We start from the raw sequence: 19,287 nt of genomic DNA, 5'->3' as shown, positions 1-19,287 counted from the left end.
TTTGGGGGTGTATATGTAGCTTCTGCCAAATAGTAGCTCCGGCCACCACCAAGGTGGCTCCTTTCACTGAGCTGTAGCCAGAAGGAAGTTAGCCAGGCTGAGAAAGTGAGGGGGAAAGGGTGCTAGTGTTGGGAGCCAGATTTACTTTTTAGCCATAGGGAAAAGAATTTGTGAAAATAACTCTTAACACAGATTAAGTGCTTATTGTGTGCCAAACACTGTCCTATATAAAAGCAATTCATTCAATGAAAATAGATTATTTGTAAGTGTCCTGTATTCTCTTAGAAGGAGGAACATAGAGGAGGTAAGGATAGAACCAAAGGTTGGTGATTCAGGAAGATAACTTTTAAATTTGTATTTTTATTATCTTAATTGGTGATTGTACTCCTGTTATATATACATTAGAGAGACTGAGTTAATTAAATATGAGTCCTTGTTACTATGGCCTCACATTATCGGTAGCCAACTAACTAAAGGTAGAGAGCCTGCAGCTCCAACTGGAACTGCCTATCTTGGGGTAACTGGTGCTGGGGAAGTAATATGATGCAGAATTTATATAGTTGATCCCTATAATATAACCTTTAGAGTACTTACCCATACACCAGGCACTGTGGTAAGTGCTCCAGGCACACTATTTTATTTATTTAAAATATTTTTATGGATTTCAGAGAGAAAGGGAGAGGGAGAGGGAGAGAAACATCAATGATGAGAATCATTGATTGGCTGCCTCCTGCCCGCCCCCTACTGGGAATGGAGCCAGAAACCCGGGCATGTGCCCTGACCAGGAATCAAACCCTGACCTGGTTCATAGATTGATGCTCAACCACTGAGCCATGCCCACCGGGCCAGGTGCACTATTTTAATTAGCCTTACAACTAACCTTTGACAGAGGGACTATTACTACCCGTAGTCTTGGATGAGGAAAAGGAGCTCAGTGATGTGATCAGGATGTACACTAGTGAGCTAGGAGAGAGTAGCCCTTGACCCCCAGCATATACTGATGGGAGTTTCATTTGCCTCTCCTCAGATTGCTTCTCGGAGGAGTGTCGCTCTGTGATCCAGGAGCAAGCTGCAGCCCTGGGCTTGGCCATGTTTTCTCTCTTGGTGCGGCGCTGCACCCACTTACTTAAGGAGTCTGCCAAAGGTAAGCAGATGAGGGGCTGGGCCCCCTGACTGGTTGGCTTTCCAGCTGCCTGGGTCCTGTCCCAACAAACTCAGAATGCCATGCTGCTTTCTCCGTGTCTTCACCCTCTATCCATTCTTCTACTTTCCAATACCCTATCTACCTTTTGCCCACCTAACTAGTCCCACCTCCTTTTCCAATTTGATTACCTTTATGGCCCTATTTTCTCTTTGTAAAACTATTCCCTCCTTCTTTTCTCCTTCAGTAGTTAGGATTTATACTGTACATCTAAGCTGCTGCGTGTTCTTGCACTTTAAAAACACACAGAAAAGTGAATTTCCCTTTTTCATAATTGATGTTTTGGTTTTCCTCCTTTATCTATATGTCTTTCTTTATCTGGTGGGTGCTATAAAGGTTGTGGATGAGCCATATTGGGAGACCCACTGGACCAGAGCAGGGACATCCTCTCTAATAAAATGGTAATATGCAAATTAACCATCACTCCGCTACATAAGCCACGCCCATCAACCAAGCCACGCCCACCAGCCAATCAGGGCGAGTATGCAAATTAACCCCAATCCAAGATGGCTACAGCCACAGAGATCAAGGTTTCCCAGGTAACAGAGGAAGCTAAGCTTTCCATAGCCGTTGCAGGCCTAATCCTCCACTCAAGCTACAAAGTTTCAATTATAGAAGGTAAACAAATTCAAACAAATGGTGGCAGAATGGAGCTTGAGAGAGCAGGCCAGGGTTGCCGGCGGCAACAGGGGAAGAAAAGCTTTCCGCACACCCTGGCTGGGCTCACCCGCTTAAGGCTACAAAGTTTCAATTGTAGAAGGAAAATAAATTCCAGATACCAGGGCCTCCGCTTGGGTTACCAGGGGGCGTGGCCAGCCTGCAAACCACCACAGGCCCCTCGCTCAGGCCGCCCCACACCCTAAGGGAACCCCCACCCTTATCTGTGACACCCTTCAGGGCAAACCAGCTGGCCCCCACCCGTGCACCAGGCCTCTATCCTATCTAATAAAAGAGTAATATATAGATTGATCATCACTGCAACACACAATATAGCTGCCCCCATGTGGTCAAAGATCCTGCCCCCATGTGGACACAAGATGGCCACCACAAGATGGCTAGCAGGAGAGGGCAGTTGGGAGGCACCTGGCCTGCAAGGGAGGGCAGTTGAGAGGGACCAGGCTTGCAAGGGAGGGCAGTTGGAGGTGATCAACCCTGCAGGAGAGGGCAGTTAGGGGTGACCAGGCTGGCAGAGGAGGGAAGTTGGGGGCAAACAGGCTGGCAGGGGAGCAGTTAAGCATCAACCAGGCTGGCAGCAGAGTGGTTAGGGGGTGATCAGGCTGGCAGGCAGAAGCGGTTAGGGGCAATCAGGAAGGCAGGCAGGCAAGCAGTTGGGAGCCAGCAGTCCTGGATTGTGAGAGGGATGTCCGACTGACCATTTAGGCCCCACCAGGATCGGGCCTAAACGGGCAGTCGGACATCCCTCCAGGAGTCCCAGATTGGAGAGGGTACAGGCTGGGCTAAGGGACAACTCCCCACCGTGCACGAATTTCGTGCACCGGGCTTCTAGTTATATATATATATATATATATATATATATATATATATATAATTGATTTCAGAGAGGAAGGGAGAGGGGGAGAGAGAGAGAAACATCAATGATGAGAGAGAACCATTGATTGGCTATCTCCAGCATGCCCCCTACTAGGGATCGAGCCTGCAGTCTGGGCATGTGCCCCAACCCGGACCTCTTGGTTCATGGGTCGATGCTCCACCACTGAGCCACACCGGACATGCAGCAGGGACTATTTTTAGCCCTTGGGTTGTGCAGTGTCCTGTATCCTTTAAGGCTGCCCTTGGAATTCCAAGCCTGATTGCTGAGCTGTAAGGCAGGGCTGAAGGTTGTACCTTTCTCTCAGCTTCTGGTTCAGTATTTGTGAATAGTTTGGCCCCTCTGTCATCCTCCTGCCACATCAGCTTTGTGAATGCATCCAGCCTCTGAGGCTGCCTTTTATTTTATTTTATTTTTTTTTGTTTGAGGGATGGTGGAGGTCACTTTTAATTTGGAAACAATTACAAATTTATAGAAAAGTTGCAAGAATTACACAAAGAACTCTTACTCTTCACCCAGGTTCTTCAGTTGTTAGCATTCGACCATATTTGCTATAAGTTCTCTCTCTTCCCATACACACGCATGTACTTACACTTATTTTTCTTCTGAACCTTTTGATTCTAAGTTGCAGACATGGTAGCCCTTTACCCCCAAATACTTGATTGTGTACTTCCTAATAACAAGGACATTCTCTTACATGACAGTACAGTTATCAAAATCAGGAAACCAACAGTGATATAGTACTATTATTGAATCTACAGACCTTATTTAGTTTGTACCAATTGTTCTAAGTGTGTGTGTGTGTGTGTGTGTGTGTGTGTGTGTTTTTCTGGCCTAGGATCCACTTCAGCATCACACTTTGCATTTAGATGTCATGTCTCTTTAGTCTCCTTCAATCTGGAATGGTTTCTCAATCTTTCTATGTGCTTTACGACCTTGACATTTTAAAGTGTACAGGCCATTTATTTTGTAGAATGTCCCACATTTTGGGTTTCTCTGATATTTCCTCATGATTAAATTCAGGTTATGCAGTTTTGGCAGGAACTCTGGTACCATCTCAGTACTGTGTTGAAGGAAAGCTGAAACGGAGTGAGAGGCCAGAATAGCAACTTCAACCAGGCCACAGGTGGAACAGAAACAGCTGTCTGCAGGGGCAAACCCAGTGCACTGGTTCTCTCTCTGTCCTCCCTTTCAGAATCCTCTTAGGTGCTGATACTTGTCCTTTGCTCCTGGGCCCAGATTTCCTGTGGACTTGGTCTCCCTTCCCTAGGAGCTTGCTGCAGCCCCAGCACCCCAGGCCTCACTCGGGGGCCACAGCAGACATAGGCCCAGTTCTCCCCTTTGCCTCTGCAGCTCAGCCATCCTCTCCTGAGGATGAGGATGACCAAGATGACATCAAGGTTTCTTCCTTCGTTCCGGACCTGAAGGAACTGCTCCCCAGTGTGAAAGTCTGGTCAGACTGGATGCTCGGCTACCCAGACACCTGGAATCCTCCACCCACATCCCTGGATCTGCCCTCACAGTGAGTCAGCCTGCTCATTCCTTCAGCATTGCTGGCCTTGGCCCACCTGTGTTCCCACAGCTCCCCTCCCAGTTCTCTTCTTTGTTTCCTCCCACCCACAGCCCCTTGTTCTCTCTTCCCTCCTCATTTGAACTTTGGTTTTTCCCTCCCTTGAACATCTTCCTTGTCTCCTGATGTTTCAGGTTATTTTTGCCTATGCTCTGGTCTCTTCCTCTCTTTCTCCTCTCTCAGTCTCTCTTTTTCTCTCCATAGCTTGCTCTGTTTTGTTCTTTTTCCTTCCTCTTCCTCTCTCATTCACTTCATATTGTTCATGCTCACTATTTCTGCAGCCACCTCTTGAGTGTCAGTGTGTGCGTGAGAGACTTTGTCTCTCTCCCTTTTACTTTATCTCTATGCATCTTTCAGGCTATCTCTCACTGCTTTTTGTGCTCTGGTGTTCTCTGTCTGCTTGCTTCCTCTCACGACATTGTAGTGTATGGGGAGGAATGAGTGCATGTACCTCTTTATTTCACTTGCTTCTTTCCCTTTCTCATCAGCATACCCTACCCCCACCTCCCTGTCTGTGTTTCATTGTGGAGTAGATGTTTATGCCTGGGTATATCTATATAGATGTTTTTGTGTGTTTATATGACTTTTTTCTTCCTTTTTAAAAAATTATGGTAAAAAATGTATATATAACGATAAACTTAATAAAAAATATATGTAACAAAATTTGCCATCTTAATTATTTTTAAGTGTACAATTCAGTGGCATTTTACATTCACATTGTTGTGCAACCACATACGGCTATTTCTTTTGTCTGTATCTCTGTGTGCTGTATCTCTCTGTGTGCCTGTTTGGGTTTGGTTGTCTCCATGTGTCTGAATGTCTATCTATATTTAAGTGTGAGGGTCTGTGTGTTTCTGTCTCTGAGATCTAGCTAAGGGTCTTTCAGTGTACCTGTCCATGCCTGTCTGTGTATGTGTCCATATCTGTGTCTGTATCTCTATATCTATCCTTGGGTGCATGTGTCCCCAGGGGTCTGTTTCAATGTGTGTCTGTGTCCATATCCATGTCTGTCTGATTTTTGGTCCATGTCTGCTTTGATCCTGTCCATGTTTCTTTGTGTGACTGTGTCCTGTGCATGCCTAAATGTCTGTATACAAGACTACCTATACTGTGTTCGTGTTTGTGACTGTCTCTCTCTGTTGGAGGGAAGAGTTCTGTGTATGTGGGTTTGCCTGTATCTACCTGCCTCTACCTGCTTCACCTGTGTCTCTTCGCCTGCCTCTGTCTGCTTGCCTGATTGCCTGCTTGCCTCTGTCTCTTCCTCCTGCCTGTTCCTGTCTGTCTTGGCTTGTCCCTGCCTGCTTGCCTCTGTCTCTTTGTTTGCCTCTGCTGTTTTTGTGTCTATATCAGGAGTTAGCAAACTACGTCCAATGAGCTAAGAATGACTTACATTTTTTTCATGGTTGAAAAATTAAAAAAATATATTTCATGAGTTGTGAAAATGATATGAAAGTCAGATTTCAGTGTCCATAAAGTCATATTGGAACACAGCCAGGCTTATTTGTTTGCACTTTGTCTGTGGCTGCTTTCATACTGTACCAGCAGAGACCTTATGGTCTGCAAAGCCTAAAATATTTACTATCTAGCTTGTTACAGAAAAAGTTTGCTGACTCCTGATCTATATCCATGTTTCCATGTGTCCCATTCTTCTCTGTATTAGTGTCACTATCTCTGTGTATATTCGTGTTTGCACATTATTGTCTTAATGTATGTGCATGCAGGTGCCTATCTCTGGTCAACTATTGATTGTCCATCCCCATTCCTCCTTCTTCCTTTCTCTTTCTCTCTCTTCTTATCACTCACTCACGCTCTCTCTCTCGGTTTCTCTGTCTCTGTCTTTGCCTCTGTGTTCCTTCCCTCTCCTTTCCACTCTTTGTATTGTGGCCTCTGGCAGGAGTAGTGCACTCAGAGCTCCTTCTGGCTCTCTGTTGGGTGTGTATGTGTGTGTTGGGTAACAGGCATCCATACCCAACATCTCATCATTCTCCATGCTCCTCTGAGGGGGAAAATACTGGAGGATACAGTGTGAAGACCTAGGCTCCTACGGACAGCATTTCTAGGGAGTGGGGAGCTTTTCTGGTCTGGGGCCAGCCATGTGAGTCTCTACTCGTAGGTGACCCACAGAGGGAATGCTGCAGCAGAGATTTCTCGCCAGCAGCTATTGATCTTTCTGTGTGCACTGTGTAGTCTGACCCCCCCCTTCCTTCCTCAAATTCCTTTCTTGTTCTTCACCCCAAGATGCACGCTGGACTGTTTGACCCTCTTTCCCTATCTCCCCCAACTCTAACTCTGTAACTGTGTGAGTGATACTCACAGCATCAGACAGTCCTCTGCATCCTTTCTGTAAACTCTCCTAGGTTTCCAAAATGCACTCTAGGCTGGGCCTCAGGAGCCAGGGTTAAGCCCTGAGCTGGGCAGCTGGGGCCACACAAATGAACTGATGGATCTGCTAGCTAGGGGTCAGCTCTTTCCCAGCCACGTTCCCCAAAGAGTTAACATGTACAGCCTCAAACTTTTCAGGCTATTAATCTATAATGCCGACTAGGCAGTTTGCAATTTTAGAAAGAAAATGACAAAGGCTCAGCTCTCCCTAGTTTCTGAAGCCACTGCTTTTGCGCATGTGCAGGGTCACAGAATGTTCCTCCTTTCCTTTCGTGGGGTGGAGGGTGGGGAGGCAGACTCTTTGTCTCTGGAGCCTGGGCCTTCCCTGGGTCACCTCACCTCACAACCACAAGTCCCTTAGATATGGTCCATCCCACCCCTATTTACCCATATCCTGGGCCATCGGGCCTGTTAACTCTCTTCTGCGGCTGTCTCCTTTCATCCCTCCTCCCTCTCTCATTCCCTTTGGCTTTTGTTTGGCTGAGGAAATGGAAAGCTCACACAGGAAGTGCTGGGCCTCATTTGCTTGAGGTGCTGAGTCTGTTTTTTCTTTGGATGCTGCAGCAAATGGCCCGTTGCCGGCTTATGCAAGCTGCTGCCCATCTTTGGGCAAGGGCTCAATCAGCAGCTGGGCACGTGGTCCTGAGCTACAGCCATCCCCAGCTGGGCCTCACCTCCTGGGCCACAGAGAGGCAGAGAGGGCTGGGGTACTTGACAAATTTGCTTAGTTTTTTATAGATTTTTTCACAGGGGGAGCAAATCTGACCAAATAATACATTGAATCTGATTGTCCAGTAAACAGATTCCTATAGTTGTGGGCATCACTCTCTGATGAATCCTCTAGGCTAGAAAAGTCAGTATGGTAGAGAATAGAGTTCTCTTCTGCACTCTCTGTAGGGTCAGCAGCTGGTTGTCTCTGGAATGTAAGTTTAAGCATAAAGGAGGGGCATTGTTGTCCTGGTGCCTGACCACAAGGCATGGTGGTTTGAGGCTTGGTGCCACTGCTGGACAGAGCAGACCTGGCCTGACCGCCACTGAGCGTAGCCCTACCTCATAGCCTTCAGATCCAAGCACTGAAAAAGTGGTATATGAATTTATCTTCTTCCTTTTCAGTTTCTCATATGCCTGCTTAGCTAACACTGAGTAAATACTATGGTTGAGAGATTGGCAAGGTATGGTAGTTCTCTGGGTTTCAAAGTTGCGTCTTATGCCTACTGATCTTTCATTTTGTGGAGCCTTTTCTTTAAGGCCATAAGGAATGACATACTCCGGATAGTTGTGTAGATGTCAGAATAGTAACTCCTCTGACATTCTTAAGGTCCTTGTGTGATCTTCATTTTGGAGGGTTTAGGAATGCTCTCAAGAGAGTAGGAAGGAAAGGGTTTCCACTTAACACCTCTGCTTTGCATGCTTTTATTGGTCTTTGCCTGAATTGTTCTCTGTGAAGACAAATTCCTCATTGATAAAGTGGCCAGATGGCCTACATTTTAGTTTGCTTCTCTTCCAGAATCCCCCATACCCAAATTGTCTCTCTTACACACTTGAACCCTTATTTAATCTTGTTCCCTGTCTATTTTGTACTGTCTTTCCTTATACAATTAGAGAATCATTTTGAAGCGTCCTCCACATTTCTAGGGATATTCCAAAGCTCATCATTAGTCTCCTTAGTTCTCTCCTTTAGTCCATATTCCTCTTCTTTCTGATCATATCTACTTTTCCTAGTGAGTAGCCACTTAGGCACATGTGGAACACTTAGGGTGATAAGGGCAGGATTTCGGGGCCATTTGTGCCTTCCCACACAGTGGCACTTAAGCATTTTTGTGCTGGGTCAGCATGTAAGTAGGTTGACTTCCCATTTGTACCTGTTGTAATAAGATGGCTTTATAGCCCAGGAGGTTTTGGTACAGAGGATTATAGCAGGGTGTGGAAAGTTGCCTTGGGTCACTGCAAGAGAGTGTCGAATGCTTTGGTCTATTTAGAATAGACCACAGTGTTTGGAGGGGCTATCTACTTATTGGGGTGGTGGTGAGGGGAGGGCACATTTCTGTTCCAGGCCTCTTAGTAGAAGGGAAAGACAGCTACTCTCAACCTTAACAAGTGAGCATGAGTGAAGTTGTGAATGTCAGGTGATGGAGAGGAGCAGAGCAACAGGCTTCCACAAGCCTAAGCATAGTGACCTCTTGCATCCCAGGACCTTTGGCAAGGCTAGGGCAGTGGGACAGCCTACCTCATTTCAGAGTCTCTGCTGAAGCCAAATCTTCCCTCATCTTGATCTCTAGTTCTCAGTAAGTGAAAGAGTCAGGGGACTTTGAGAACATCCAAACCTAGCCCAGCTGTGGCAGTTGGTTTATTGCTTTCAGCTGGTACTTGAACCCAGGTCCTGGTCTTGGAGGCTTTCCCAGGTTTAATCCCCAGAGCTTTCTCTGCAGCTGTATGACACTGCGCTGACCCCGAATGAGGATAGGAAAATAGAACCAGTGCCAAGCCAGAGTCTCTTTTTCATTTGGAGTCTGGCTGTCTGCCCATGACCAGGGTTACATAATGGGAAACATAGCTGGGGCTCTGGAGAGCCCGCGTTTCACCAGGCTGCCCAGACCTTAGCATTCTGATGCTATATATCTTCCTAATTGTAGCTCGGATGCATTTATCACACTGTTGGATTGGAGTACTGTTAAAAAAAAAAAAAAAAAAAGCTCCAGAAATTCCTGGACTTGCTGCTTTTCCGTGGCTTGTCTTGAATAGTCTACAGAGCATGCTGGAAAAGGCTTATAGGAAGCCCTCTGAGGTGCTGTCACATAGGGAGATGTAGGGATATATAGGGAGTATGCAGTAAGCTAATTTCCTCAGGGAGCCAACATGTGTTGACCCTGTAGGATGAGATAGAAATTCTTGAGTTAAGAAACAGCTAGCTCACTCACCCTCATAGGGCAGCTCTGAAATAAGAACTAATCCCAAATCTAATCGGCACCCCTTCAAGGATGCTTAATACGTCTTCCCAAAAGGGCATTTTAGGAGGTCACTAAGTAATAGTCCATCAGCACTTCCCTGAAGGAAGTGGTGGTGACTGTGGGAAGCCCCTTTGCTACCCTGGCTCCCCACCCAGTCTCCCTGGCTCCGGGTTAGGGCGTCAGCACTACAGCCTGGCACCAGGGGGTTCCTCTTCCTCCAAGTGCTGAGTGTGGGCACATGTGATCTCTCCCACGGCAGGAGCCTCTGTCCCCTCCCCACTCCTCCCACAGGACTCCTTGTGAGAGGAAGGGGTGTTGGCCTAAGGCTCCAGTCTGACCCCAGCAGGGTACAGCAGCTGACCCCAGGGAGAGTACTTTCCAGCTCTGGGCTGAGGTTATTTGGGTCCAGTGTGTGCTAAACTAAGAAGACGTGTTGGAGTGGTTACAGCTAAAATTTAGAGAGGCAGGAACCGTGAGAATCCGCACCAGGGAGGCCGCCGAGGGCTCCACTCATGCCGTGGAGATGTTGAGGTCCCCTGGGGGCTGCTCTTTCCCAAACACACAGTGCTGATGGGTTTAACACACCATAGTGATGTGACAGAGACTATACATATGAATGTAGCTTGGGAGAACTGAAATCAAATAAGGCACTGACCTAGATAGAGGTTGAAGGAGGCATAGTAGAGGTACTTGAGAAATCCTGGAATGAGGTTACTGTGACCTGTTTGCCATCGGGCTCCAGCTGCACTTCTTAGGACATGGAGAAGTTTATGTTCTTGGAGGAGTGTGGGGTGTCTGAGCTTCAGAATTTGACTTGCCATATTGGGCAAAATTACTTTAGGTTGGGCACTCTCCCAAGGGCCCAAGTTGACTTATTGGATTCAGGTTCATTTCTGCTATTAGTTGCTCATCTCCTGCAGTTTTCTCCATTTGGGCCAAAAGTCCTCCAGGGCTACAATGGTCTTATGTTGGCCATTGAACCCTACGTGGAGAGCTGTGGGCTAGAGCAGTGGTCGCCAACCGGTGGTCGGTGGACCACTGGTGGTCCGTGAGGTCCGAAAGGTTGGCGACCGCTGGGCTACAGTATAATCGTCCATAGGCAAACAGGTTTTTAAAAGAGCATATTGCACATCTTTTTTAAAAAAATATATTTTTTATTGATTCAGAGAAGAAGGGAGAGGGAGAGAGAGATAGAAACATCAATAATGAGAGAGAATCACTGATTGAATGCCTCCTGCACGCCCCCTACTGGAGATTGAGCCCACAACCAGGCATATGCCCTTGACCAGAATTGAACCTGGGACCCTTCAGTCCACAGGCTGACGTTTTACCCATTGAGCCAAACCAGTTAGGGAGTATTGCATATCTTAAGAGCATTTCTCTTGCTTTGGCCTTTTGTCTTTCCCCTTTGTGTCTATAGTCCATGAGCTTTCTCTTTTTCAACGTTCTTGTGCCTAGTTTCCATGCCATCTTGTCTATATTTCCAGAGCTTCTCACCCCAGGAACCAAAAGACCCAACTCATTTGCCATCTGTACTACTTCTCTGATCTTCCATAGCTCCGAAACACAATGCAGGGCTTCTTCTCACTCAACTCTTTCCGGGTTTGTTCTGCAGCTGTGGAGTTTGAATGTTAGTGTTTAAACAAGCTGGTATTACACAGGAAATGGCCACCTCCACAGGCCCCTGCAGGCTTGTAACATGGGGTCATTGTACTTGATATTAATCACCAGTCAGCCTGTTCCCCCAGTAAAAAAAAAAAAAAAAAAAAAAAGAAGAGAAGGGGTGTGTGAGGGCTCAGTCTTCCTTAGACTTGCCAGAGGATGGCCTGGGCCTTGGTTAGGCCTTACTACTCCACTCTCCACACTGTCTGCCCACCTCAGTCACACCCTGTATGGAGCTTGCAGAAAAGGTCCCACCCGACCTTTTCCCTATAAAGCTGGCAGATCTGCCTTTTGTTCTGAGTTCTAGGAAGGAGATAGATTGTTGTGGTATAACTTGCCTCACATATCTCATACCTTCATCTTTCAGAGCATGTTGTAGTCGAATAACATCTTACATGAGAAAACGCCAAAATTGTAGAAACACAGAAATCCACTGGTCCACCTGAGACCAGGGCTTCTCAGTTCCTTGGACTGAAGCTACTTTTCTTATGTTGTTTGCAAAACTAACTCCAGCCTGAAGGGTTAATCTGATTCCCCAAGTCAATATCCCCCAAACAACCAGCCAAGAGTGTGTGTTGGTTCATTTCTGTGAAATGTGTTTCCCCAGTCACCTGGGCTGGCCTGGGCTGCATTGTATCGGCCAGCAGCTGCACTGCACTCAAACTGACAGCTACATTAAACCTTGGAATTCTGAGGCAATAAAAAGTAAATTAACTCTTATTTTTTTCCTTTCCTGGTAGAGTAAGTGAATGCATGTCTGTGGAGAAGTGAGTGAGCCTTGGTCCTGAGTGCATACCTCTAACTAGCCACTGCTGGTCTGTCCCAAGCTAGGATCTGGTGTCCAGCCAGGGGTCTGCTTTCCTGGTGTGTGGTGTGTTCTGTGGGGTTGGGCCACTGGGTCACCCTACAACTGCTGATCCCTGCTCACTAATCACATCACAGCTGCTGAGAGGCTCCCTTGCCACCATTCTGAGAGCCATAAACGGACTCATTGGACTCAGTTTCATACTCTCTGTCTGCTTTGTGTCTGCTAGGTGAAGAATGCACCCTAGCTTTAGTGGGGTTTTGTGGGCTCTGGGAGCTTCCCCAAAATATGAGTTGGGACCAGAACAAGCCAGAGGGACTTGCCTGAGCCCATAGCACTCTAGACTCTAGAGGGTTCATTTAGAACCAAAGTTGGTTTGCAATTGACTGGAAAACCTTTTGAAATGTCATTTCCAAAGCATTTCTAAAAGATTAGGAGTTGTTTAAAGCTCCTCAGAGCCACCAGAATTTTACTTTGGGCTACTCAGCCCAGGCCAACCTTGAATCCTTAGACTCCAAGGGCTGCTGTGGGGTGAAGGTTGGAAGGCACTCCTAACTGGGATAAGGAACTAGAGCAGGAAAAAGCTAAGCTTTTCCCCTTCTACTCAGGAAACCCTGTGTTCACCCACGGAACTGACCTCCCAGCCCAGAGGCCTGATTGGGGTAAACTGAGGTGATGATATTCTCCAGGTTCCAGGAATTACCTCATTCTTTTGCAAATATCTTAACTTTGGGGTTTAGGCATCTCACCTCTTCCTTTTATTGTTAGTTTCCTAACACTCCCCTCTTCCCTGCCCTCTGTGGAGAGTCACCATATGGCCCATGGGTGCCTAGTTAGTTGTGTTCTTGTCTGTGGTGCCACTTTATATTTCTGAGTTGGGGACTCAGGACACACCTTATGTCTTCTGGCACCAGCTGCTGTCTTACACATTAACACTGCGGTAGGAACTCTCATCCACTTCATTTTTGCAGGGAGTCTTAGGATTTTGGCACAAGGTGGGTGGGTGGTAATGGGCAAAGGGCAGATGTGGGCAGGGGTCCCTTGTGGTGGCCAGCAGTCTCTGGGAGGAGTCAGTTTTGGTTTATCTGAGCCGTAGGGGACAGGGAGCATGGTAATGAGAACCACATGGTATCACATATTTCTTCTCTTGGATCCAAGATGGTAGGGGTAAGAGGATAAGAGAGGGATGTGGGGCCTCCCACTGTGGCAGCCGTGGGTAATTTTCTGCTGCCTCTCCCTGGCTGGGGATGCTGCTGCCCACACCTTCCACCCCCAACTACATCCTGAAGCAGCCTTGACCTGCACAGCACCAACCAAGGCCCCCAAGCCAAGAATTCAGCTGGGAGACTTTTCACCTTCTTCCTTCTCACTGTCGTCTTTCCTGTTTATTTTCCAAATTGCTGCTCTGCAGCCGAGCAATGCCTGTTGGCCAGAGCTCACCAGCGCTGTGGGATCAGACTCAGGCAGTGGGCTCAAGTGGCCAGCAGGGCACTGGGGGAGGAAGCAGGGAGCTGGAAGAGCCTCCCTGTGCGTCTCCCATGGGCAGTGCTAACCTCGGAGGCGGCCCTGAGCAGCCCTATCACATCCGGTGCTTGTCTCTGCAGCCGGGACTGGAGGATAAACTATCAGAGCTGTGGGGCAGTGTATCATTCCTCTTATTATTTTCTTCTCTGCAGATGGGGTCGTGGAAAGTTCAGTTCCTTTTAACCCTCGAAGTTCTGTTTATTCTACAGCTGGTAGCCTGAATGCGCGTTTCCCATTACATCACAAAGGGGCTCAGGCAGATCTCTGCACAGAAACGTGTTGCAACTGTTTATTTTTTTCCATATTTAAACATTTCTGACAGCCAAACCCAGCTGAGCCAAAAGATGGAGCTTTGTGAATGAGTCTGGTTGTTGGTGTCTGTGCAGAGAGAGGCTTTAAAAAACCCTTGTCCCTCCGGTGATTCTTCCCAAACATGTTCTTTTTCCTGGGCAAAGCCTGTGAAGCGAGTTACTTCTGCTGTACACGTGTGTTGATTATGTGCCGTTGTGTGATTAATGGGGCTGTGTTCCGCCTGGTTCCCAGGACACTCTTGAAAACAAGATGTTTCATTTCATTGCCTTTTCCTAGTGCAGTGATTACAGTAAATAAACCAGTGCAGGCTCCTTCCACCTGGATCCAGTCAGGGAGTCCCCACACCTCTACTCCACTTTCTCTTCCAGCATCACCTTCAATAGCATGTCCCTTGAATGCCCTCCTTTCTGCCATCCCCCCAAGTTCCTAGCCTCCAGGAGCAACAAATTGCTTAGATCTGAAGCCCCTCCTTAGCAGATTTGGCTCATGCGCAGTAACTGGTCTGGGAAGATTCCAGGATGTAGCTCATTCATATACCTCTCTTTGCTTTTTGCCTCTTGTCACTCCACCTCTTGAACCAAATTGTAAAGCTTTTTCTTTGTAATTCTTTTATGGGTCTCACTCTTTTTGGAGTACAACTTAGCATCCATAGGGTACTTGCCTGTTCCAGACTCCCTGTTTAGGTTGTCCTCTGGGGAAGAAACGTAAGTCTGTGGACTTGGCAGGCCCTGACTCTGACCATTTTGGCTATTTGAGCTTGTCTTGGGCTTGTCAAAAGAGAGTTGTAAGGATCCTTAGCTCCCACCAAAAAAGGAATCTGAACCACAGGAGATTTTTGGCAGTTGATGGTGACAGAGAATTGAACCTTTTAATAATTCTGCCCTGGAGTTTGAACAGGGGAGGACCAGATTTTGCATTTTCAAGATTTATTCTCAGGTTCAACCAGGACCTGGTGATATGCAATTAGGATGACCATCCATTCCAATCAGCCAAAGACTGAGGTGTTTCTGGGAATGTGGGGCTTTAAATGCTAACACTGGGATAGTTCCAGGCAAACCATAATGTTGGTTACCCTATGTCTAATTTTCTACAATTGAGGGAAAGGAGAGGGAATAGGATGGCCAAGATAGCGCTGATACGGTTCAGCTGCTGAAATGAATGGGAAGCTTGGCAGGCCAGGAATGAGGTTTTTGTTGGATGTGTGTTTAATTGTTTTTTTGCTTATATATAGGAAGAGATTTCTAAAGCATTATAAGAAAGGAAAAAGCCCACAAACACATGACTCCCTGGTGTGACTAGCCCCTCTGGCTGTGCAAGAGGAGGGAAGATTGGCGCTCTCTAGCTGTATGTGTGGCATATTCTTGGCTGGACAGGAGTGGGGGAATTCTGGGAGCTGCCTCAGGCACTGGGTGTCCAGAGTGTTTGAGTAAGTGTCTTAGGCACACTGTCTGGAAAGGTGACAGGACCTGCATTAGGCAACTGATTCTCTAAATTCTTCTCTTTCTCTGGTTAGGATTAAAAACTCCCCCTAATCAATTTTAACTTTACACGGATAGACACACATTCACCAGATTGCTGCCAAGGGTGCAATTTTGTATCCTAGTTTTTTTGGGTAAGATTTTCTGGCAGATGCCAGCCATAGACATTTGCCATAGGTACTTCCCTATTCACAAGTGCTTAGAATACTTGAACTGGTCCCTCTTTAGAGCTGCTCTTCTTTTCTTACCTTATTTCTCACAGGGTTGCTGTGGATGTGTGGTCGATGCTGGCTGATTTCTGTAACATATTGACTGCGGTGAATCAGTCTGAGGTGCCACTGTACAAGGACCCGGACGATGACCTCACCCTTCTTATTCTGGAAGAGGATCGGCTTCTCTCGGGCTTTGTCCCCTTGCTGGCTGCCCCTCAGGATCCCTGCTACGTGGAGAAAACCTCGGATAAGGTCAGCCCCAGGCCAAACATCACTCCCCATTCACCCTTCCTCTTAATTCTCCAGACTTTTTTATTCTTGGGAAGTTTTCTGTGCAAACGGAACATGATTAAGTCATTGAGAAGGGTGTTAAGGGAAAATATCGACCTTTTAGCCGCTGACATCCAGCTCTGTGTCCTGAAAAAAAAAGCCCTCTCGACTTCCTTTGGTGTGTGTGTGTGCTTGCTGGCATGTTGTATATACGATCATTTCCTCACTTGTTTAAATAGTCCAGCTTGTGTTGGCAGTGCTCTCACTCAACTCCAAATGGTTTGCATCATGCTTAAAGCACCCTCCTTTCTCCCCCCTTCCTCCTTCCCCCCAGCCACAAAACTCTGCACTAGGAAAACAGCCAGGGCTTTTTCCCTTTTCTAAGGAGGAGAGTGATAAATAGGTGACTAGAGAGAAGCAGACACCATGTGTTAACTTACAAAAAAAACTTTTAGGAATATGAAGCATTCCCCGTTCGTTGCCTGGTTTCTATTTTTCTTCCTCTGAGGACTGATTTAACCTGAACCTTTTTCTTGTCTGTCTGTTTATAGAAAACAAAGTCCATTGCTGTTGCCCTGGTGGGGACTGTGGAACTTAGTCTCTGTTTAACAGTTGTGTCTTTGGCCAGGTGCAGAGAGTAAAGCAGTTCATTCTGCTTTACATTCCCATGTAACAGTTGCTGGACTGGGGAAGTAGCACCCACAGACCCTAGGAGCAGAGTCTCCTGTGCTGTGCAGGAGAACCCTGTGACTGAGCTCTCTGTGGAGTTGTTAGCATTGATTCCTGGGAGAGAGGCCTTTGGGGTAGAGTCCACAAATGGCTCCTCAGAAAGAAGTCTTTTGACTTAGATGAAGTATGTATAGAAATGTGGGTAGATTTTTTTTAAGATAGTAAAAACTAAATTCCAGACTTAAATTACAAATATAAAATATTTTATATTGAATATAAAAAATTTTAAACTTGTTCTTAGTAGAAAACAGTATAAGTTCCTTGTAGACAAGTAAAAAGAACATTTATCTACAACCCCTCCCTCTACCCAGAGGTTACATCACTGTTATTTTTGCTGATCATACATAATCATATTTGACTAATAGTATACACATACACTTTAAAAAAAACAAAACTGGGGGGTCATATTATACATACTATTTGTAGTCTGCCTTTTTTTTTACTTAATATTTTTAATGTATTTTTATATGGAATCATTTATATAATCCCTTAATATTCTTTTATATACCAATTATTTCTTTAACCCATTTTTGCTTCATTGAACCAAAGGATTGTTCCCAATTTGTGCACTATCAATAGTGAAGTAATTCCTTATAGCAGAATTTTATATATATATATTCCCTTTGATTAAATTTCTGTAAGTAGATAAAAGTTCTAGACATTGGCATACCAAAAGTCCATATTCTTTGGATGCATTTAATGGCTAGTAGATTTTGGGAATGTGAAAGCAAAAGAAATATTTATTTTATGCTTTTCCGGTGAAAAGTTGGAATGAAATCTTGCTCTTCGAGTTTCAGAAGGGAATAAGAATAGGGAGTTGTAGTACGTGAGATAGGACAGCTAACACAATGTTTACACTTTGTAAAAGATGTTCAGTTAGAAGAGAAACTGGATAACCCTGGCTTGAGTCAGGGGATCCTGGTACTATTCTTATGTGATCACAAGGTAGTCTTGACTCCAAGGACGCTTTTGAGAGTTAGCTCTTATGTTAGCTATCTTTTAGTGCAGAACAAGGAGGAGAACTAACCAGCATCAGACTTCCTAAGCCCTATGTTCTCATCAGCTCTCCCCGTGTTAGTATATGATACATGTATATAAGATAGCACATATTATGATATATTTGTGATAGAATACAGTTGTTACAAGTATATGATCTAGCCAGAGAAGAACACAGAGCCAGCTGTTCATGCCCTTTGCCTGGAGTAGAGATTCACAGGCTACCCCGGCAGTTGTCACTCATTGACACTAAGGTAGATCTCTGCTTCAAGGATTGTGAAATAGGTGTGTCAAATATAACATCTCCAAATCCAGACTCCTGAATTTTTCTTTCCCAAACCTGATCTTTCTTTAGTCTTCCCATCTTGGTAAATGGCAACTTTGATTTTTGAGTTGCTCATATGAAAATTCTTGGAGTTATTCTTGGTTCCTCTCTTTTTCTCACACCTCCATAACTAATCCATCAGCAATTCATGTTTCTTCACTTTCAAAATAAATGCAGATACAGCTCGTTCTTACCACTACTACACTCTAGTTCAATTCATCAAAATGCCTTCTAACTGGTTTCTCTAGTTCATCCCTCCTCTTACTCCCCAGTCTGTTTTCAGCTCAGCAACTGGAATGATCTTTTTAAAACATGAATAAGATCATGTCATGTCTGTTTAAAACCTTCTGATGGCTGTTCCTCTCACTTAGAATAAAAGCCAAAGTTTTAACGGCAGCCTACAATGCCCTCAATGATTTGATGCTACCTACACCCTCTTAACTATCTGACCTCAGCTCCTACTGCTCCTCATACCCAATATACTCTAGTCACATTGGCATCCTTGCTGTTCCTCAAAGATGCCTAAGAATCTTTGCACTTGCTTTCCTCTTAACCTGGGACAAACACTCTGTCCCCATATAGCTGTGTGGCTTTCTCACTCTCTTCTAAATGCCACCTTGTTAGAGAGGTCTTCCCTAGTTACTCAATATAAGATGTTGCCCACCTTTCTTTTTCTTTTATTCTGCTTTATTCTTCATGGCTGGGGAAAAATAACATCTCTTGAATATCAGCCCCTGGCCTAGGTATTTCATTAAGTCCTCACAATAAGCCTACCTTAATAAGTGCTAGTACCTTCATTTTTTTTTTTTAAAGAGGTGACTGAAGCTTAAGAGAAGAGTGGAGAATGATGATAAACTCATGGATTATCTCCATGCCTGACCTGGAAGATTAGTATAGATGTGTCAGAGAGAGTATTTAGGAACTTGACCTTTTAGAAATCTGAAAATGGTAGACATTTTCTCCAGCTTCTTGTGTTTACTCCTAAGAAATGTAAAATATCTCAAGGACTCTTCAGTAACAGCAACATGAGCAATGTCATTGCTGGTCAAGATTAATCACAAGTTTGCTCTAGCCTTGATGCTCATTCAACAGATAATTACTGAGCATGCCTACATTACACTGTCTTACACATACAAAATGAAAGATCCAGATGTATAAGGCAGAGATCCTCCTAGTTTGGGAGGCAGTTTGTGGCATATACAACCATATGAGAAGCAACATAAGTTAATTTGAACCTATAATTAAGGGTGAACTCTTGAAATTTTGTTGAGCTTATAGTATCTCAAGACGTTGCCTTAAGGAGTAGTGTTTTGGCATTAACATG

General features: G+C 45.5%; 1 protein-coding gene across 3 annotated transcripts in view; it reads left to right on the top strand.

Annotated features, from left to right (window-relative positions):
• Positions 1-19,287, top strand: part of SMG6 (SMG6 nonsense mediated mRNA decay factor) — a 221,788-nt gene that overhangs the window by 98,801 nt on the left and 103,700 nt on the right. For all 3 annotated transcript variants that reach the window (XM_079799253.1, XM_079799252.1, XM_079799254.1), the window contains exons 11-13: positions 1,028-1,144; positions 4,104-4,272; positions 15,694-15,895. In XM_079799253.1, coding sequence (XP_079655379.1) covers positions 1,028-1,144; positions 4,104-4,272; positions 15,694-15,895 — 488 coding nt within the window. The remainder of the gene's footprint in view (positions 1-1,027; positions 1,145-4,103; positions 4,273-15,693; positions 15,896-19,287) is intronic.

This window comes from Cnephaeus nilssonii, assembly GCF_951640355.1.
Source record: "Cnephaeus nilssonii genome assembly, chromosome: 19".
Taxonomy (NCBI): domain Eukaryota; kingdom Metazoa; phylum Chordata; class Mammalia; order Chiroptera; family Vespertilionidae; genus Cnephaeus; species Cnephaeus nilssonii.
The sequence above is the reverse complement of the archived record's forward strand: the minus strand, read 5'-3'. Positions and strand labels throughout refer to the sequence as shown.